This window comes from Symsagittifera roscoffensis, chromosome 9 (assembly GCF_963678635.1).
Source record: "Symsagittifera roscoffensis chromosome 9, txSymRosc1.1, whole genome shotgun sequence".
In the NCBI taxonomy this organism is placed as follows: Eukaryota; Metazoa; Xenacoelomorpha; order Acoela; family Convolutidae; genus Symsagittifera; species Symsagittifera roscoffensis.
Window position 1 is genome coordinate 32569481 of NC_087070.1, and position 22320 is coordinate 32591800.

General features: G+C 35.0%; 3 protein-coding genes across 3 annotated transcripts in view; all 3 read left to right on the top strand.

Moving 5' to 3' along the window:
• LOC134854648 (transmembrane protein 208-like) overlaps positions 1–22320 on the top strand; it is a 412118-nt gene that overhangs the window by 243375 nt on the left and 146423 nt on the right. The gene's annotated exons all lie outside the window — the stretch shown is intronic.
• LOC134854023 (long-chain-fatty-acid--CoA ligase ACSBG2-like) lies at positions 2523–12996 on the top strand (the record flags this gene model as incomplete). Its single annotated transcript, XM_063870086.1, is given in 7 exon segments — positions 2523–2895; positions 3337–3496; positions 3669–3886; positions 4112–4204; positions 4630–4769; positions 9543–9758; positions 12520–12996. Coding segments are annotated over 7 exon segments (1539 nt in total), but the record flags the coding sequence as incomplete, so codon positions are not given.
• Positions 13346–22320, top strand: part of LOC134854219 (uncharacterized) — a 34109-nt gene continuing 25134 nt past the window's right edge. Inside the window, exon 1 of the mRNA XM_063870387.1 lies at positions 13346–13805. The gene's annotated coding sequence lies outside the window, so the exon portion shown is untranslated. The remainder of the gene's footprint in view (positions 13806–22320) is intronic.

Consider the following 22320-nt stretch of genomic DNA (forward strand, 5'->3'; position numbering starts at 1 on the left):
CAACTAACTCATCCTAATAATAATCGCTACAACATTGAAAGTTCTGCCCATAAAAACGTATTAGTTTTTCAATAAATGTCAACAAATCTATTCTCTTAGAGGAAATGTTTCAAAAAATTGCAACTTTTGTTTAAGTTGGATTTTCTGACAAAAAAGCACTCTTGAGCAATATTTCAAAAAAAAGAAGACTTGTTAGCCATGAAATTGAGTACAAAATGGTAAAATTTTGTCAAACTATGAAAGACACCTAATAACAATTCTTTTTCAAATATTAGCGCAAATTCCCGATAGATCAACCAATTGAATTTACTTTATAATTAACTGAGCCGCTTTCAACTACTTTTTACTGATGAGAAAATTATATCGAAAGGAGCTTCTTACATAGCACAACAAAATTTTAACAGGTTAAAACTTTCCAAACTCTCTCTAAGAGAATATAGATTTGATTGATAGCCAAGAAAAAAAATCATTTTTATTAGGTAAAAATCAAAATCTATGGCTCAAAACAAAGTTCATATGTTTACTCTAATTTTTGAACGTTTTTTTCTTCCAAAGTTTTGTTGAGCTATCTAAGAGGCTTCTTTTGAATAAAACTTCTCATCAATAATTTTTTTAGTTTTTGCGTAATTCTTGATTCAAAAAAGGCAAAGTGACGAATTTTCGGAGTGAAACTTCGGTTTAAAAATTCTGGAATTGCACAACTTTAATTCTGGTGAAATTCTATGCAATTTTTGTTCCTATCCTTTTTGTCTAATTCTAGGCCAATTTGAGAAAAACCCGTTAGAAATTTTGAATTTTGGTAATACTGACATTTCTAATACTGGTATTACCGACTAGCTGATAAAAGCTGATCTTTTTTGATTTTTCTGCTCTTAGACTCTTTCTGCTCTCAGACCAACCTGCTTATTGTTCCGCCCCTAGTACCAAAATATCCGCATATTTGAGCAGCCAAAAATTAAAATGCGACAAACATTGATTCATGCGCACTTTATTAAGCATAACGGAGCGAAGCAGAGCAAGCGGTCGCTACTTGTCAATGTTGCTTGATTTTGATTTTTTTTCTACCGTATTTCACTTATGTCAATGTAAATCACTGGCAAGATAACCTGGAAGAAAAATTTGCACCAAAAAAGCTTGACTTAGTTGTAGTTAATTTGTAATATATATCTTTAAATGCTACTAAGGTTTTATGCCGTTTTCTTTTTTTGATGTTTTTTCTGAGTAAATACACTAAGTAAATTTTGCCAAAAATTTAACAAAAATAGCGGAATTGGAATTTTTGAACGTCTTTTAACTTACTGCTAAACTTACTGTTCCACAAGTCGGAAATTTTTCAAATTTAGCGGAACTGGAAATTTCGAACGACCTTAAATTAACTGCTAAATTTACTGTTCCGCAAGTCAAAAAAATTTGAAATTTGTACTACTAAAGTTTTGTCAAAATTGGGAAAAATTCAATTCGAACTTTTTAGGACAAAACAGACCGGGCACACATACTCTCTTTTTTTCTAAATACTTGGAGCAAAAACAGGAATGGAATACAACGAGCCATGTTTTCTTGAATTTTGTTTTTGGTTTTCTGCATTTCTCTCAAACCATCTCTTTTTTTGTTCCAATTTGAAAGTGACTGAATATTGTGCTCTGAGTGTATTTTTCTCCAGACAAAGTTTGGCTCTTCGTCTGACCAATTTTTGACAAAAATGGAAAATGGAAAAAAAACAGGCATAAGTTTCATCACTTTAATAAAAGTCAAAAATAACTTCAAGTCTAAAATAACTTCAAAATAACTAAAAGTCAAGAGACAATGCTAGGTTGTCGTAATTTTAAGGGTTTTGCCTTGTTTTGAGCAGTCTCGTCTGGTCTTGTTTGTTCACCTGTCCCGTTTTACCCATTTTTACAACTTTTATTTTCTTCGCTTATTTTTGGTTGAAAGCCGTGATCTCTTTAAGTAGTTTCACCTCCTTTTGCAAAAGGGGGCAGATTCGTTACTAGATAAAAAACTCTCATTTGCTTAAGCGTTGAATTAGTTCTCTATAGAGTTGGCAATTCGTTACTAGGTATCAAAAGGGGATTAGTTAAAAAGATCCGAAATGCGTTCACAGTTGAACTGCATGCATGGGTCATTCATACACAACATTTTAAGACACATTTGAAAGTTAAAGGATCATTACATGACTGACTAATTTGCACTGACTAATTTTTACGGGTCACACTGAACTCTGAAACCATTTTCTTCCTCAAGGCCAAAGTTCAACTGAAAGCAAATGAACAGATTAGAATAACAATGTCATTCAGCTCCTGTTCCACTTTGGGTGGTCGAGTTTATATAGGATTTCTTCAAAAGTCGAGCGAAAGAAGTATCTTTTTCTCGCGTGTATCAAGAACAGTCAGATACGTTAATAAGTTCAATTTGAAAGTGATATCACATTGGATAGCTTGGGCTAACCTTGGACATGGAACCAAATAAGATTTTAAAGCAATTGAAAACATTCGGCATAGTTTAACTAAATTTGTGATTTTTAGGCTATCATTCAGTATCAGGGATCAGTCGCCGACATCCAGATACCTAGCGACTCCCAAGTCAAAGTTCTAACATGGGCTCAAATGCTCGAACAGTACGCTTCCGAATACAGTCCCAAACCGGAAAAGGTCCTGGAACGCGAGGCTGCGGTTTCACCTTACCGATGCTGCACTTTGGTTTACACTTCTGGCACTACAGGGAACCCTAAAGGGGCAATTCTGACTCATACGAATTACATTTCGATGTTGAATGCTGTGATGTTGTCGGGGAAGCAGTGCTGGTTGAAGAACGAGGACTTGAAGATCATCACATACCTGCCGCTGAGTCATATAATGGCACAAGTGACAGATATAGGCACCACGTTCAGCCTCGGAGGTAGTAGCACAGACAACTCTGTAACTTTTGAAAAGATTCGAACTGAGAAAACCTAAGGGCAACGAAGTGACTCAGACTAGATAGTGACCCGGGGAGGAAAAAAAGCCCGGGCCGAACTTTTAAGGTCAACCGAATGCTTTTTCTGAGCTCCCCTGAAACCCTGCCAAGTTAAGCGAGCATTCCATTGAAAAGCTTAGCCAACTAAATTTGTGATTTTGCCGTTTTGGCCCTTTTTGAAAACTTTTGTCAAAAAAAAAATGTTTTTTTTTCGGAGCGCGCCCCCTCTTACGGTGAGAATAGCAGTAACAAGCACGAAAATAAATACTGCTTGCTAAATATTTTCATGTTTTTCACATAATTTTGGTAAGTTTTTGAACCGAATTCGTTACAACCTAACTATTTCTGCATAAAAAGCTTAACCTGATGATTTTTTTTTTTGAGGAACCTGCATCTTCGCGAAGCCAGACGCCCTAAAAGGATCCCTGGCAACCACGATTGCCGATCACCGTCCCAGTGTCCTCATAGGAGTCCCGAGGGTCTATGAGAAGATCCAAGCAGGAGTGGAGCAGACGCTCATGAAGCAGTACGGACTAGTGCGATGGTAAGGGGAAGTTTAAAAAACCCAATATCACCTTAGAATACAAACAGGCTGGGAATAGTCTGATTTCCTACATAATGTACACCACAACTCCTGTACCAGCAAATTTACCATTAAAAATTAATTACCTTTAAAATTTTCCACCTTAAAAATCCGATTCGGAACTCTTCGCTAGGTCGATCCGGAAGTGTCTGGACCGGATGCTGGTTGCAAACGAGTGTGCGATGAACGGACTGCCAGAGCCATGGGGAACATACACTTCGAGGTCTGTGATCACCTCATTGAAGAAGAAGATAGGACTCGACGGGGTCGTGTACTCCATCTCTGGAGGAGCTCCATTACTGGAAGACACCCAGAGGTTCTGGCTCAAGCTAGACATGCCTATTTGCCAAGGTTATATTCGAACACATTTATCAGTTGTCATAACTTTGCGCACTCACATGACATTTTAACCAGTGATGTGAACGGATATTTCCTTCAATAGACACTCCAAGCTTCAAAAAAAGTTTGCGCTACTTCCTAAGCATTTTCAGTCAGTTCATTTTTAGAAAATCTCGATGAAGTTCACCTTTAGAAAAAAATACTATAAGAAAAAAACCAATTTTCTCTTCTGTTCAGGTTATGGTCTGTCAGAAGTGTCTGGCGCCCATACTGCCCAGTATCCGATCATGTGTCAGGAAGACTTAGCCGAGTTCGAAGTCGGATCTGCAGGTACCTTTTAAACATCCTTCCAGTCTAATCAGACTTCAAAGATTTGAAGACAATAGTTTTATACAATGACGGATAAAAGATTTTCGCAAAATAAGATAGCTTTAAAAAAATCGAAAAAATCTTGAGCTGACCAAATGTGGTCTGCCTATATTGGAGTTAAAATTGATTGTATTGTTTGTGACCTTATGACCTTAATTTTTTGGATAAGTTGTATGACCTTAATTTTTTGGAACCCTCCCAATTGCTTTTTTTCTGAAATTTTCCTGTACCGCGATTTTGCCTCGTCATATATATAGTCTTAAGTTGAGTTTAAAACGCCCCCTCTGTCAAAAAAAAACTTGCCCGTTGGCCTATGATTTCTAGTAATTTCATTTACACTCGCACTTCTAAAATGTTAATTTTTATGCCATTCTTATTGTGAATAGGTAAACCACTGGACCCTCACTACAAAGTGAAGATAGATCCAGAGACGGAAGAAGTTCTGCTGGCCGGTCAGAATGTGTTCAGTGGATATCTCAACAGGGAGGATGCCACGAAGGCTTGTCTGGCCGAAACTGACGGCGAAGTACGTTTGTTGCCTCTCATTTTCTCTTACTCCAAAGCTTAGTTTTTTGGAAACCATCTGATGAGAACACCAACCAATTATATTTATCTACCTGTGGCTGAACTTTCAAAAATAAATAAAATGAACTTAAAAAAGTTCACGTTCATTTCAACTGTGGATCGACCGTCTTTCATTTTATGCATAATCAAGAATGTGCGTATAAGGGCTTGTTAGATAATTTGATACAAAATGCGTAACTGTTGGCGCCGATGGCAACTTCAGAGGATGACAAGTTAAAGAGAATTGGAAAGCTTTTTTTTTGTATTGAAAATGTTTGCAGTTTGAGCTATATTTTTTCATTTCTAAAAAATGATATCCTCAATTGTGGATCAACCGTAAAATGCACCCCCCCCATAAAAAAACAATTTTGGGGAAACAAAATATGGATTTTACAGGAAATACCTTTAATTATAGCCCAGATTTATACTAAATTCTTAGATGTATTAGTTTTACAAGAGAAAATTGATTGAAAACACAATAATTTAGGTGAATAACAGCATTCAAATGCAATACCGCTGAAAATTGTGAAAACCAATTGTATTTGTGCGTTATTAGCAGTGCGACAACACGGTGGAATCCCTCATACGCGAAGGACTGAATGCGCGAAGAAAAAAATCAGCCAATCAGATTTCAGTAATCTAAAACTTGTAAATAAAGTAAACATTTCCAGGGACTGAATATTGATATTGGCCAAATAAAAAACGGTAGAAATATGCGAATTTCTGGAACAAATTTGTTTTTCAAGGGTTTCGTTATGAAAGAAGCAAAATATTGTTTCATTTAATTGAATGGCAATTGCTTTTCAAAAAGTGACTTTCGGCTAATTTTGTTTTCGATCTTTCGCTCACGAGTTTTTTCGCTCATTCGGTCCTTCGCGCATGAGAATCGCGTCCCGACAACACTTGTCCAAAATATCCCATTTACGAGCACTATTTTTTTGAAATGTCAACCTGATATTTTCTATTGAATGAAAGCTTGTTGGCGCGCAGCCAAGAGAAATCAAAGCTTCCCGCACTGACAGAAATGGTTTCCGGTCAATTTAAGTTGATTTAAAATTGATTTAAAATTGATCCAAATCGATTAACCATGTACATTTGACGAGTTAAATGGACTTTAAATCAATTTAAATCGATCTTTTTCAACATTTTAAATCGATAAAAGTGTCTAAAAAATCAATTTAAATCGATTTCGATGGATTTTCCGACTCACTAAAATCCATCCAAATCTCACTTAAATCCATCAGAATCTCACTTAAATCCATTTTAAAACGATTTAATACGGCGAAAAAAATATACCCTTTAAAACAATTGTTGGATTTTTTTATTCTCGATTTTTTAAAAATAAACACTCGTGCCAGATATTATAGAATTCAATAAAATGATCCAGATAAATCAGGTTTTAAAGCAAAAATTTGCAATAAAATCATAGAAAACCATTGTAAATCAGATAATGGGCAAAATTTTGTAACAAACCAGAAAAGGGTCAGGTAAAATCAAATTGCGATCTCAATAATATGCAAAAAAATCATAGAAAGTTATGAAAATAAATCAGATTTTAAGCAACAACTTATGAAACGTATCAAGAAAAGGGTCAAAATAGATCAGATTTTGAACTCAATATATGCAAAAAAATCAAAGAATTTTATCGATATTCGAATGATATCTCGAGCACGTTCGAAATATACCTCGCTTGGGTCGAGCAAAATTGGACACTTTTTTCGAGTGATATGGTGAAAACAATTCTTTCCTGGGTCGAGCATGGTGAAGCACATTGTTTTAGGCCGGAAAAGTTGAATTATATCCAAACGGTTGAAATTTGGCGGAGATTGTCGCAACATAAAGTGAGCACATCAACCCGGGGGGCACGAATCATATTTCTGCTATCAAACTTTTCCTGGAGAAATTTAAATCGAGCTTAAAAATTGCTTGTTTTTTTCGAAATTAAGAACATTGAGAATGAACTGAAACCAAAAAAAATGCATGATCTATTCAGTTATGACCGATTTGTCAAAAATTTCGAATATCAACCAAATATGAGTCCTAAAAACTTGGAACTTGCTTTGTTCAGTACTCCTAAAAGTTTTAATTCAACATCGACAAAAACGTAACTAAAACAAGGATAGCCGGTTGCAGTGCAAGTAGCACTAAATGTTCCGACCAAAATCTCAGAAATTTTTTCTTCAAGTTAGTGTGTTTTCTTTTCAGTCGTGTAATGATAGAGCTATATAATGGCGTAGTAATTTAATGAATTGAAGTTAATTGACTACAATTGAATTCAAAAAATAAAAAAAAGTGATAAAAATTTTTATAAATTTTTCATGCTTTACTTTCAATCATTGTCGAACGTTTTTTTTGCCAGAGAAGCGCTAACTAAGGCTTTCAAAACAAAACGAAATTTTTTTAAATTAAAGTCAAGTAAATTTTAGCCTAACTTGGTATTTTTACAGAAGGAACGTTACTCGATCGCTTTACTCGCTCGAAAACAGACAAATTACCAAAAATTTTAAGCCTGTTTTTCTCGATACTGGGACAATTTCTTGAAAATTTTAAATTTCGTTTGAATCACAACTGAAAATGCATCAACATGATATATCACTCAACCCAGCAGGATGATTATTTGTGAAGTCTGCTTTTGCGTGAAAACAAAAACTATAATTCAATTGAATACAAATTTACTCCCCATTTTTGATGGTTGGATGAACAAGAATAGCCTAATTTTGTACAAGTAGCACAGAATTATCTGACCATAGTCATAAAAAAAAGCAAAATAATTTTTAAATAAATTCGATTTTGATGAAAATGTCTCAACGAAAATTTTCAAACGTTTCCGACTTTGATAGTGATAATAATCTTGATGTTTGTTCTGAAAAATAAATGTTTTTTTTATTTCTTTTGCAGACAATTTTTTGATTTGTTTGAAAATTGTTGTTGCCAAAAGGGGGCTGAAAATTTTTTTAACAGAAAAACTAAAGCTTTCAAAACAAATTTTTATTAAAAGTAAAAAAAAAACTTTTTTTTTTGCGGACACTTCGAAACAAATTTTCCTTTAGGTAAAATTAAAATTTTCATTTTTCAGACACTTACTAATAATTGCGACTATCATTCTACGATGATCGCTTTCAGCGCTCAAATAAGACATACGAAAAACAAGGAATTTCAAACCCTTGTTTCGAAACTGGGAAATTTGTTCGCAACTTTTTTAACGGTTCAAATCACGACTGAAAGACCTTTAACGTGATCTATCACTCAAACCATTCAGATGATTTTTTGTGGTACCTAACTTTGCGTGGAAAACAAAAAAAGTAAAACCCACCGAAACACAATGGTCGGAACACAATAAGGTTTGAGATTTTAGCAACAAAAAATCACACAATAACTATTAGTGGTTAAATTAGATTTTCTTGAGAGTTTTTGTTCCGACCCTTGAAAATGAAGAGTAACTTTGTATTCGGGTCTATTTTAGTTTTTTTTCCACGCAAAATCAAGTACCACAAATAGTAATAGACGTGGGTTGAAAGATTTATCATAATAAAGCACTTACAATCGTAATTTGGTCAACATTTAGAAAATTCAAAAAAGTTTTCCCAGTGTCGAGAAAATGAGGTTTGAAAATTTTGACTTTTCGTTTCATTTCGAGCAAATAAAGCGAGCGTCAGTTTTAATTTAATTGCTTAAAAATTTACAATAGCTTAATTTGAAACGTACAATTTTAGTTTTATTCGATTAACATTAGTTGGTTTTGAATATTTTAGCGCCTTTTTGGAATCATATTTCTCAAAAATTCAAAAAACTGCAACACACCTGAAAAATTTTCAATTTTTAATAAAAATTTTTTTCGTTTTTCTAGTGGTTTTTCTATAAAAATTGTTTTCCAATTTGCTTAGTTTACTATACTTGTCGCATATACCTAATCCCCAGTTTTTTTCAGCTCCTTTTATTGCACCACGCCAAAAAAAACGACAATAACTTGAAAAAACTTTGTTGCGTTTCTTTAAGACTATGGTCGCAACATTCTGTGCTACTTGAACAGTAACCGGCTATCCTTTTTTTCTTTTGCTTTGTTTTCCACGCAAAATAAGTTACCACAAAAAGTTATCGGACTGGAAAGAGTCAAAGAAGATGCAAAGAGTTTCCAAGCTATTTTTTATTAATGAATGCTGAATCAAATATTGGAAATTGCTTTGATAGCTTTTTTGGTTTACTCGGTTATTCAGTCTTTTGGTTCCCATCACCTGGATGAGAAGGAAGTACAGCATAGGTTCTGTGTTTTTTCAGCGGCTTTTCGATTTTGACTTCCTCATAGAAAGTTCATAAGGGGTCAAGTGTGTTATCATACTAAAGCACCTTTCATTTGTATTCGAAGTGTTGTCTCAATATCGAAAACAAATAGTCTGTTTTTTTTTTGTTTTTTAGTCCCGTATTGTAAATTAGATAGAGGCTGACATGAATTTGATTAAAAGTGAACTATACCGCAATTTTAAGCTTATGTCAGCTGTAAATCATCATTATTTGAGCATTTTCTGAACTTTATGTAATCGCCTTTTTGAGAAAACAAAACAAAACAAAGTAAATTCTAGACAAACAAATTAGGAAACTTGACTTCTTTTAAAATTTAATTTTCTTCGATTTAAGATTTGGTTGTGGTTTTTGATTTTTCCATCAGTCTGGTGGGAACATTCAGCAGCCAATTATCCTTTGTCAAATCTAGTTTGTACAAAAGTTTGTTCTTTTTCAGATCTTCTTCAAGACAGGAGATATGGGGAGGCTGAGCGAGAAGGGACAACTGTACATCACAGGGCGACTGAAGGAACTCATCATCACAGCTGGGGGTGAGAATGTACCACCTGTGCCCATTGAAGAGGCTATCAAGGCCAACTGCGAAGACCTCATCAGCAATGTACTGGTTGTGGGGGACAGGAGGAAATTTCTAGCATGCTTCATAACTCTCAAGGTATAAATATATACTTAACGAATTTAATAATCGAAATAACCGATACTTATTTATCAGTTTTTCCAGTCTGAAAAAACCTTCCGTATTTTTTTATATAAAATTTGTAAACACGACTAAGAGAACTTGAAAATTATATCTCAATCAGGGGCGGATCTAGGATTTTTTCGAGGTGGGGCGGATTTTCAACAAAATTTCGAAAATTTTCGAAAAAAATTGTCGACTTTTTTTTTTAGGTCGACCAAATTGATTTTTTTCCCTAAGCACTGTTTAAACCCTGTTTTGGCCAAACTTTCTGCAAAACTTTGAAAAAACAGTCAGAAAAGCCGTTTTCGGGCAATTTTTGAAAAATTTTGACAAAAAAATCGCGTTTTTTTGGCGCGCGCTCCCCCTCAAAGTTAGTATATATTGGCGCCAAAGGCGCCTTTAGAAAAACTTTAGGGTCGGTCGAACAAAAACAGATTTCTTAAAAAGTACCAAAGGGGGGGACCCTTTGGGTCGGCAAGGGGTCGAATCCCTGAGGGGGGGCGTCCGCCCCCCCTAAATCCGCCCCTAATCTCAATTGTTGCGCCGTAAGTTTTCTTCGAGATACTCAAAATTGTCGGAGAAAAGCAACCCTGCACCCAGGAAATCGCTCACTCTGATTTGCTCACAAGGGTTGCACCATAGGATTTTGCCTACAAGTGTTTATGTCTTTTATAACTGCTATGCCTTTTGCGCCTTTTATAACTGCGACTGTTAAACAATTGTATAGAATGAAGAACGTTTCAGATAACCTTTTCATGCAAATAACCGAGTTTAATAATAACTAATTGAGCCAGGGGCGGATCTAGGATTTTCTCGAGAGGGGCGGATTTTCAAAATATCCAAAAATTTTGTCGGCATTTTTTTAGGTCGTCCAAATTGATTTTCCGAGCTCTCCCAATGCACTAAAAAGACCCTGTTGTGACCCAAATGTTTGTGCCGCCGGCAAAATTTTTTTAAAATAGGCCAAAAAAACGCGTATTTTTTGTGCGCGCTCCCCTCTCAAAATTAGTGTTTATTGGCGCCAAAGGCACCTTTAAAAAACTTTAGGGTCCGTCAGCCAAATATGGTTATCTCAAAAAAAACAAAAGGGACCAATAAAACATTTTCATACGGACTTCGCAGATCCTAAAATAAATTTCATCCTCACTTTTGTATATTTTTATAAGGTTTATACACATCATATTCACTTTTTCTCGACTATCAAATTTAGAGAAAACTGGAAAAAAATTAATACGTAAGCTTTTCAAATGATTTTTTGCGATGGTCTGTGGGATTGAGAAACTATGAGAATAACTAACATGTAAGTTTCCATTGTCAAATTGAACTGTTTCAAATATAACAATTTTCAAATATAGACATTTGCCTAACAAAATTGGGCCACATTTGAATAATCAAAATTACATTTGAAGAGTTATTGCTTGAATTTATTTTTCATTAGCACGGAAACGCTTATATTAGCTAAACATAGAAGAAATTCCTGAAAATTTAAAATTTTACTGATGATGATTTTTAAAAATTTACTTATTATGTTCAAAAATTTGCTAGAAATTCGAAACAAAAAGAATAATTAATTTGAATCAAACTTCTTAAATTTTGATGAACTTCACTAGCTGACAAAAAAATCTAAATACTTTTATGTAAATTGACTTTTTAGGCAATATGATCCGTTTTTTTTCCTACCGTAAAAATCCGCTTAATTCTACTCTGATTCAATGCACGCATCTAAGTGAACTACGGTAAAACGATTTTCATAGAGTATTTATCTGTATAATGATCGATAGGAATATATTTCTATCCAATTTGTCAGAGTGGATAGAAAAGACAACAAATTTTTTTGTTTTCAATCTTTCAAATTATGTTAGAGATTTTATTAGCATAAAAAGGTGATGCTTTCTCAAATGTTGATGCTAAAAAAATTACAAACAAAATGCTTAAGAAACGCAAAGTTTTTCTTTTTTGTCTCTTGGTTGTCTCATCTATCTGACCACACTGTTGAAAAAAATTCTATAGATACAAAAAATTATCTTAATTCAGTCCAAATATCAAGCTTTCAGTGCCTCAGTGAGAATTTTTTTCATAAATTTGGAGTTCAAAATAGAAAAGTTTGCCTGAATTATCCTCTAAAAGTGTTTAATATATCGGTCTTTGATAAAATATCAGCTTAATTTAATTGAATAATACAATAATATGCGTGGTAAATTATCCGCACTCAAAATTTTCTCAGATTTGACTGAGGCCATTTATCATTTGTCATAACTTAACCTTACCACTTGCGTTCGATATTGGCAGTAAAAAGAACAAATATTTTTTGAGACCAATTAAGGGGCAGTCGGAACATTCACAATCTTGCACGATTTTGCCCTGGTATACGAGCAGTCGTGTTTTTTGACTTCGAAGAAAATGGCGGACATTTTTGTGCTTGGGTTTTTTTTCCACTGACAAATTTCATTTTATTTTAATAAATTTATTTTTTATTGTTATTACTGCTCCATAGACCTTAAAAGGCAGTAGGAACATTCAGGGCTTCGCCCTGATACAAGCAGTCTTGTTTTTTTTTAATTTCATCAATTTATAAAGCGAACAGTATTAAACAAAGCTGATAAGGCAATGTGAACATTCAGGGCTTTGCCCTGATACGAGCACTCGAGATCAAGAAAAAAAGCGGAAAAAAACTCGGCTAGTTTTATTCGGCTAGATTTGTTGACATAGAAGTTGAAATTACTCGTTTTTGTTTCAGTGTAATTTCCGAACGGATGAAAACGGACAAGAATGGCCTACCGATGAGCTTACCAACTGGACTAAGAGATGTCTGGAACGAGGAGGAATCACTGGCATCAGCACTGTCTCGGCCGCCAAAAGCGACGATCGGATCAAGATTATGGTCGAAAATGCTATCAAACACTACAATGAAACCGAAGCTACGTCCAATGCACAAAAAGTTCAGAAGTTTGAAATTCTGGACCAAGATTTCAGTATCGCTGCAGGTGATTTGGGACCCACGTTGAAACTAAAACGAAACGTAGTCGTTCTAAAATTGAAAGAGGAAATCGATAAGTTCTACCCGGAAGAAAATTAGGGCTAACTTATGGAAGTAAATTTAATAAACTTCTCGAAAAAGTCATGTGTAGTTATATTTTCTATCGTATTATTCCAATTTCGTTTCAATATGATGCTACTTTCTATGATTTCCAGAATAATTTATTGTACTATATCAGCTTATTTTTAAATAACGGATCTGATTTTGTCCCAATCCGCATATATTTTGGCTCAGATTAGAACCAATCAGAAATGTTTCGAAAAACTTGTGAGAGTCGATGTTTTGAAAATCAGATGTGTCATAGAACAATCACAACGGATCTATAAGAAAGGCGAGTTTGTTAAGTAAATTAAATCAGTGAATTTTAGGGAGGGGAAGAGGAGTTTATTAAGAAGATTCCCAAAAAGCAGTAGTCGCAAAAAGGGCAAATATTTATAACAATAGATTGAAAAAAATGACAAATGAATGAGCCTTTGGCTTGCCCGCCTTGTTCAATAGCTTGCACTTGAAAAGTCTTTCCAGTGGTAGAGAAAACTTTTGCTGAGAGTTATTTCATACTTCAATTATTGCGAATATGCATTTCAACACTGCATGAAATAAAACAAAAGATCGGTGCATTCACTTCAGACAGGCGGCTGACTACGTGCTATTATCTGCCCCAGGGAATTGCCCAGAGCCCCTGTAATAACCCATAAACTCATTCAGAACCACAAGCATTGTAAATTAGTTTCATCTTTTTATTCATACCAACCAGAAGGTGCAGAAAATTTCGTTCATTTTTTGCACAGAGCGCACGACAAGTAAAAAGTTGTTTATGAATATTTGTTCGATTTGAATTTTTAATCAAACAATTATTGGGCGAACAAAAACTTCACTGAACAATTTTAATACTTCGTGTTATTTTTTGTACTTTATTCAGAATAAGACAAATTTGTGTTTGCAAAAATTGTTTATCGGCAGAAACAGAAGCTTTCAACTCTGAAAAGGTAAATAAATATTTGCCTGCCATACAAACTTAATATATTTTCAAAATTGGTGAAATAGTTTTTTTTCAAATTCTGTCGTCGCTTTGGGATAAAAGTTATTTACAATTTTAAAATTAGCCGGATTAACTTGCCTCTTAGGCACGCGTTAATAGATCGAAGTATATCGCTTTTTTTACTGCTCCGCGGACTTTTGAAGAAAGTGACGAACATATATCCCGGGGTGATTTTTTATTATCAGACAAATTTTAGAAAAGTTGACTGCGTATGTGCATTGTCGTCGATCCGGAAATCATGTGATTGTCAAAGGAGTATGCTTACACTTGACTTAAGTACTGCTTTGCTGCTGGATAGCTTATTGCAAAACGCGAGTTATTTATGCGTGGCAAATTATCCGCACTCATAAGTGTTTCAAATTGAACGGAGCTAGCTAAATGGTCTTATTACTTCCATAAACGACTCAAACTTTAGTACTTGGATATTATAAGGCTAAAATTTCATGCATCAAAACGATTCTAGACCAATTAATAGACAGTAGAAACATTCAGATCTTTATTTTATTGTTAAATTAACGCGTAAGCCGAAATTTGATCTGTCTTAGAAATCGTTCCAGCGTGAATTGAGGCCAGCTATTTGATCTTTTCAAAACTTAGCCGCATGCTGAATGTATTACTTTGTGTTTTACATAGCGTGAGGGGATGAATTTTGCAAAAATACATATAAATTTTTTTGAAAACTTCATCAATTGTTTCCACAGCGAACACTGCTCCATAGAATTCAAAAAGCGGTCGGAACAATCAAAGGTTCGCCTTGAAAGGAGTAGCCCTGTGATTTTTTGAAAACTCATTACAATATCTTTCAGACTATATGAAAACCAAAAAAGCTCTTCTTTGCGAAAAAAGTCGAAGCATATCTCGAGAAGAAAACCAACCCCATCGCAACTACTACGCCAATATTTACAATTCATTTAAGGCATAACCTTTGATCTAATTGTTATCATAGTGAGCTTACAAAGCAATTGGGGAGAGTTTTCAAAAAAATCTCAAGCAAAATATGAGCTCTATTCTCACGTTTTTTTTGCAGTTTCATCATTTCTTAAAGCAAACATCACGCTTCAAATCGGAAAATAATTGGGAAGTTTTAAAAAATATGATCATAAAAAAGGTGGCTCAACACCTTTGAGAAAAGGAAAAAGTGGATACAGCAAAAGCACCAACCCGAGAAGTACCAATAAGGAGGAGGTTCAAAAGAAAAGAATTAAGAAAAATAGTATAAAGAGTGTTCAACCTGGAGAAGAACAGAGAAACTTTAAAGTGGTACCACTTATTCGTTATTGATATATTTAATATTGGCTCGATTGTGCCTGTCCAATCTTTGTTTAAATTTCGCTGTCTCTGATGCGGCGGGATTATTATATTTGTGCACTTTTGTTCTGGAATTTTCATAATTACAGTGGTGCCATTTTGATGTTTCTCTATCCCATGTCCAGGTTGAACACTGTTATTCTTAATTCTTTTTTTTTGATCCTCTTCCACATTGGTACGTTTTGAGTGGTTGTCTTTAATGTATCCACTTTTTTCTATTATCAAAGGGGTTGGGCCATCATTTTTGTTTATCATATTTTTGTAATCTTCTCAATTACTTTCTGATTTGAAGCGTGATGTTCGCTTTAACAAATGATGAAATTGCAAAAAAACGTGAAAATAGAGTTCACATTTTGCTTGAGATTTTTTGAAAACTATCCCCAAATGCTTTTTAAGCTCATTATGATAATAGTTAGATCAAATGTTATGCCTCCATTGAAACAGTGTTGAAGTTGGATTAATTCTCCGCTTACGAGTTAATGGAACAAAACATATAGCGAGGCAATCAATTCAAATTAATAAAATTGGCAAAACCTGAATCGCCACAATTCTACAATTACGATCGTTGAAAATTTTGTGAAAAGAGTGTAAAAAAATGCGTTAAAGAGTGTAAGAAATTACGTCAAAAAATGCGTATAAAAATTTGCGTCAACAAAATGTGTCAAAATTCGAAAGTCGGGAAATAAACAAGAGTGTTCTAATTCAGCCGAAGTCTCCTTTGATAATTCTGAGGCTTACGAAATATATAGTAAAACCTTTATTGAGTCAAAATCTTTTTTATGTCAACTGAAAAATATTTTTTTTTTCGATTGTATTTTAATCCGTACACTATGTACGGTCAAAGTGACAGGTTAAAGCGACGGGTTAAAAAGATCAAATAATTTACAAACGTTGAGTTCGGTTTGTTTTCAAAGCCAATTTGTACCGCAACCTACGCTCTAACAAAACTTTTCAAACGCGCGTCACCGGTGAATTTCTTTTTTGAAATTCAAGCTTTTTAGAACAGTAAGGTTCAATGTATGGTAGCAACATCTTGAAAGTTCCAATTGCCGTTCGGTTTAGCGCATTACTGAACAATGATCAATTGAAACTATCAATTCTAAACTGAGACAATTTTTAAAGTAAAAAACTGTAGTTCAAGTCGTGGCAGAAATGGTTTTAATATGCTAGCGTACTTGTCTTCAACAGGCAGGGGAGGAATTAGGGGGTACAGACGCCCTTCTACCTCAAGGATTCGACCTCTGTTTTTTTTGTCAAAATTCGACTTCTGCTTTTCCGGATTAGAAAAAGGTCGCGAGTCTTGATAATATCCCACCCTTTGTTTCCAAATAAGTAAACGAGTAACTATTGTTTGTTTTTCTGGAAACAAGTTAAAATATACCATTAAACTTAGCATTTCTTATGTAGTTTTCTGTTTGGCGATAAACCAACTCAGCTTTGAGAAAACAGAGTCACTTTTCTATGGTGAAGTACATTTGCTTAGATGCGTAAGTACTTTGAAGAATGCCATAATGGAAAAAAGCTACCACTATCGAACATATGGCCTCGAATTATGTCACAGAACCTTTCTATCTCTAGGGGCCCAGTGCACCCTAGGGGCCCAGTGCACTCTCAGAGGAACCGCACAAAACCCAGCTCAAGCCAAGTCTCGAGGAGCCCCGAGCACCCAGAGAAATTGACGAGCTATGGCTATAAAGAAAATGGTTATTCAAACTTCACAATAAACCAAACTTATAATTATGTGAACAATAATCGTCATAATTATGACTTACGTAACAGATATTATCCATAATAATGAGAATTTAGCAGTTATGTGCCCAATGAATGTTGAGTTTTTTTTGTTTACAAATCATGTTTAGTAATTTTCTTTTCAAGACTCCCCATATTTTCCCCTAATTTTTAACATTAGACTAAAGCACAGTTATTCAGTGAACTGCGCAGTTATGGCGCCTACAGCTTGTATCTATACTAGTGCAGTTTCTTTTATCCCTTTTTCAGATTGCAATGTTGCAAACCTTGCTCCTCCTATGCGGGGACATCGAAGTAAGCCCAGGCGCAGTCATGTCTTATGAGAACCTCAAAAGTATTGCGAAACAACACCATGAGTACATCAAGTTTCTAACTTTCTAACTCTAAACTGAAAAAGCCTAAAAAACAAACATGTTGAAATACTCTTCCTTTCATAAGTTATTACCTCAAACACTATTATTGGTCTCACTGAAACTTGTCTGGATGAAACATGCGATCATCTCACCTACTCCTTCTGTATGTCAACCCACAACATATTCCGATGTGACCGAATTGAAGCATGTTCTGTTCAAAACTCAGGAGGGGGTACACTTCTTCTTATGCCAAAAAAATTTAACCCTAAGATCTGGAAAGACAGACATAAATTTCTGACGTTTTCCCACTTCGCGGGCATCTGAGTAGAACTTAGCCCAATCATACCAAAAGGCAGATAATAGCTCTTACTTACCTTCAACACAAGTAATTGAAACAATTATTGAAGACACAATGAAAGGTATTGACTATATAGCTTCGCAAGCCAGAGAATTAGCTATCCTTGGAGATCTCAACATCAAATAACTGAACAAAAAAAGCCAAATTTATCAGCGAATTGATTAAATCATATAATTTCTCCACAGCAAATACGACGTTGCCAACATATAACTCGGCACATAGCAGATCCCTCTTGGATTATAGTATCACAACCAATTCTCTTTGTGAAGAAACTCTTGTAGCTGAAGCACCATTTGATACGGACTACCTAAGGACAATGTGTATAAGTAAAATCAAAAGAACAGAAAAAACTGTCCCCAATACGAAATTTGAGGTTCAACAAGAAAAAGTACAAACAATAAAAATCGATTTTGTGAAAATTTGTCTGCAAATAACAAACAGTTTCAAATAAATTACTTAGGTTGGAACAAGTATTCACAGAGGTTATTAATTTTCACGCACCACTTGAAAAAAAGTTTGTCCGTTATAAGCCACACTTCAATTATCTAAAAAAAATTATATGCTCAAAAGACGAATCATTGAGATTGAAAAAACAAATTGCACTGAGAAATTTCCAGTCTACACAAACTGCTTTTCATTATAAAACCTGTAAACGCGAATGAGATGAAATCTCGTTTATAGAATCTCGACAGTCCCAAAAAGCAATGCAACTTCATCAACTCCATAAAAAACACAGTTCAGCAAACTATCCAGATAAATGAATTGCGGAACTCATTTGGTAATTTAACTAACTGACCTGCTTAGTTGCAAGTTTTCAACCTTGGGCGTCTATGAAAAAACACATTCTCCAATTTCAATGTCCTCCACACCTACTGCTCTGAGAAATGATACCATGAAGTTTCAATTCAGATGTGCCCCCCTCAAAGAAAGGTTTGAAGCAGTTTTTTTGCTTCCAATCGATAAGCCTTTAGGACCCAGTAAAACACCTTTTTGGTCCCTGAAACACAGTGTGCACATAATCAACCCTATTTAAATTATGATAAAAAACGAATGTATACGAAAGCTGAATTGAAAAAAATCACAAGTCATTCCCGTATTCAAAAATAGAGATACAGCCAATCCAATCAACTACCGGCCAATTTCCATAACACCAGCTGTCTCTAAACTATTTGCAAATTATTTTTCAGCTCAAATAAATCATCTTTTGTTTGATAATATTATTCTGAATTGCAACCAATTTGGTTTAAGGCTTGGTTATTCGACCGTTGATGCTCTTCTAAACACAACAGAAAAAATCAGATTCCAACTTGATAAACATAATGTAGCAGCAGCGGCCATTTTAGATGTCTCAAAAGCGTTTGATTTACTTTCACATCCCTTCCTCAAACAAAAATTGAGGAAATTTGGAACCATCAGCCACTGATCTAGTAAAAAATTTCCTAGAAAACAGACAGCAGCCAACAATTGTGAATGGTGCAAATTCAGATTGGCTTAAGTTGGAGCAAGGTGTACCTCAGGGTACTTACTAGGACCTCTGCTGTTTAACTTATACGTTAATGATATGCCAAAAGTTCTAGACAAGTCATGTACTTTTGTACAGTATGCTGATGATACAACACTGCTAAGTTTCCATTCAAATCTGATATCCGCAAGACGAATCATTGAATCCAGTTTCAACAGAACTTTCTCAAATTTTCATTTCCACCAATTAATGATAAATGTAGACAAAACTCAGTTCATTCATTTCTCTGCCCCATCACAAAAAAAAACTCATAGTAAACTGCAAGCTGCAAATAGGAAATTACCAAGTCAAAATATCTGAATCTGTAAAACTTCTTGATGTTAACATAGATGCATATCAATTCGGATCAATTCTCCTGCCAAGATTGTGTAAAACCGAATTTCTTTGTTGTTCATTTCTATTTATATCAACAAAAATTTTTATATCATTCAAAAAACCATCTCCATGAAAAGAACCTGTACGCTGTATCAAACAAATCAATTTTCAAATGCATACAAAAAAGTAGATTCTACCAATGCCCAATTTCCACCTTACTTCCTCAGGAGAGTCTTAAATAATCTTATGAAATCAGTGACTGATGAAACATTTTTTATTCACGTATTTAACAATAATGTACACTTGTTCCATCCACAATCAGTTTTGTAACTGCGAAAGTTGATGCAACAAAAAAGTGTTTTCTCTCTCTCTCTCTTTCCTCTTTACAAATCGTGAACTCTTGATTGGGACATCTGAATCTAAGTAGCTGCTCTCTAGGCATTATTTGAGTTGTATCCATGATCATTCTCGGAACATGAGCAAATTGTCTAAAAAAATTAATACCAAATGTTAGACAAATACAACTTTGCCATCAACTGGCCTAAAAAGTTTTTTATTTCTCCGCTTACAGTTGCGGAATCCGCAACAGCTCAATTTAGCTAGACAAATATCTTAATATTTGATTGTGGATTCCACAAACTGTTCTGGATTCCGCAAGTACGGTTGCGGATTCTGCAAAATCGCTTATTGTTGGAGCGGTTTTGAGCGGTACAGTGTTTTAGGTATTTGTTTGTGGAATCCAAAACAGCGAAGAAAATCAAAGAACAATAGCAAAGTTGCGGATTCCGCGACAAATCTGATTTTGGCCTGTTGCGGAATCCGCTTACAATGCACAGAATGCACAGTTTGGTCTCGTAATGAAGTTTCTCTATTCCGGTAAAATACAAATAAAAACGTTCATTTACTGGCTCAACCAGAGCAAAAAAATTTGCTTATGTACCAAGCTTCTTATTTACAGCCTCTACTGTTTAAAGAGTCAAGTTTGTAGATCATTGATTTTTTCATAGTTTTTAAGATAAAAACAAAAAACTGTCAATATAATTCATCCTTTCGCTTATCTCTGAAAACTGTTAGTTCTCCTGCTGTACGTATTACATGTATATAGTTATGTTAATATTTATATTTATGTATGTATCTATTTTACCGCATTACCCCAATCATTGGTGCTGGTGATAAAGACAAGATAAATGGGATGACAGCTGCCACCTTTTGGTGACAAAAAGTCTACCGTTGTCTTGCCGTGTTCGGTAGCTTTTTATCATCCTGTTTTACTTGTACCCTGTTTCATGGCTTTTGCTCCCGTTGACCAATTGGTTTTGTCTCTTTTGAATCCTTGCTCTTCTGCTTTCTTTTTCCTTGCTGGTACAGAATATCAACTGGTTTCTGTTGGCCGCCTGGACTTGCTAGATATTTGCTCTTCTTCTTATGTCCATTGTGTGGCATATTCGCTTTCTGGTGTTTCTACGAACACCGATACTTACATCGCTTTTTGATTTCCGATGTCTAAAAATTAGTAGGTCTTTTATAACTTTGCTGGAATGTGATTAGACTATAAACTTTGCCTGAAACTTGACTTTCTGGCTAGTAGCTACCCTGGTTGACATTCTCCAAACGCCTATTTTTGCTGATCCAATGCTGATCGATTAACTCACCCTTGGACAGTATTCCTCGTCGTGCATTTGTTTAGGCGTTCTTTGAGATTTTTTTGTCTGAAAATGAAGATAGTTTTGCGTTATCCCAACAGGTTGTTTTAAGTACTAGTTATTGCTAGATTTGAAAGGACTGTGTTTGTACGTATGATTTTGGGCGCGACCGAGGCTCTCTTATACTGTTTGTTTTCTAATTCTATTTTCTAAGATATTTCATAATTTTTACATCAGCGTGAAGTTAATGTAAAAATCTTAGACCAGTGTAAAAGAGAAAAAATAAAGGTCATACAGCAATCATATGAGTCATACTTCTGTAAAACACGGCAAAGAATGATTGTACGTGACGAGTCTCTGGTCAAAAATGAAGGAGTGATCATACCAGCTCAATTAAAGGACACGGTACTCGATAGCAACCACCAGGAACGGACATTAGGCAAGACACAACGACAAAATTTGGTTTCATCGCATCCACATAACTATAGTAGCCATGCATCTGAACTGCAAAAATGCAAGGAACAAGTTGAAAATCTAAAATCACGGGTGGAATAAAAACAAAGTAGAAGAAACTAAGGAGGAGATTTAATTTTTTAGGGTTGATGCCGGACAAAATGAAGAAGTAAACGTTTACTATGTATTTAGACTGGTATGTGGACCTTGGTTATGGAATAGACGGTTTTTTTAAGAAAAACAATATTTGCTGCAAGTAAAATCACAACAGCAGACACGACAAAAACGTATATGCAAAGATTTACCATGAAAAGTTGAGTACCAAGGTAAATAAGTAGAGACCAGGGGCGGATCTAGGATTTTCTCGAGCTGGGGACGGATTTTCAATCTTTTTTTTAAGGTCGACCGAATTAATTTTTCGAGCTCTCCCTAAGCAAGGCGCCTTTGGAAAAATTTTAGGGTCGGTCGGCCAAAAATGGATTTCTTAAAAAGTACCAAAGGGGGGACCCTTTGGGTCGGCAGGGGGTCGAATCCCTGAGGGGGGGGGGGCGTCGCCCCCCCCCCCTAAATCCGCCCCTGGTAGAGACCAAGCACAGACTTTTCAGCCCGAAAAATTACCTTTTGTTGCCTAGACATAATCATAAAACTACTCCTTGCATCAGTAGATGATCAAAAAGTCATGGAATTAGTAGAGTGCTAGATCCAAAGGTAAAAATAGGTTCAACGAAAACAGAATTAGAAAACAAACAGTATAAGAGAGC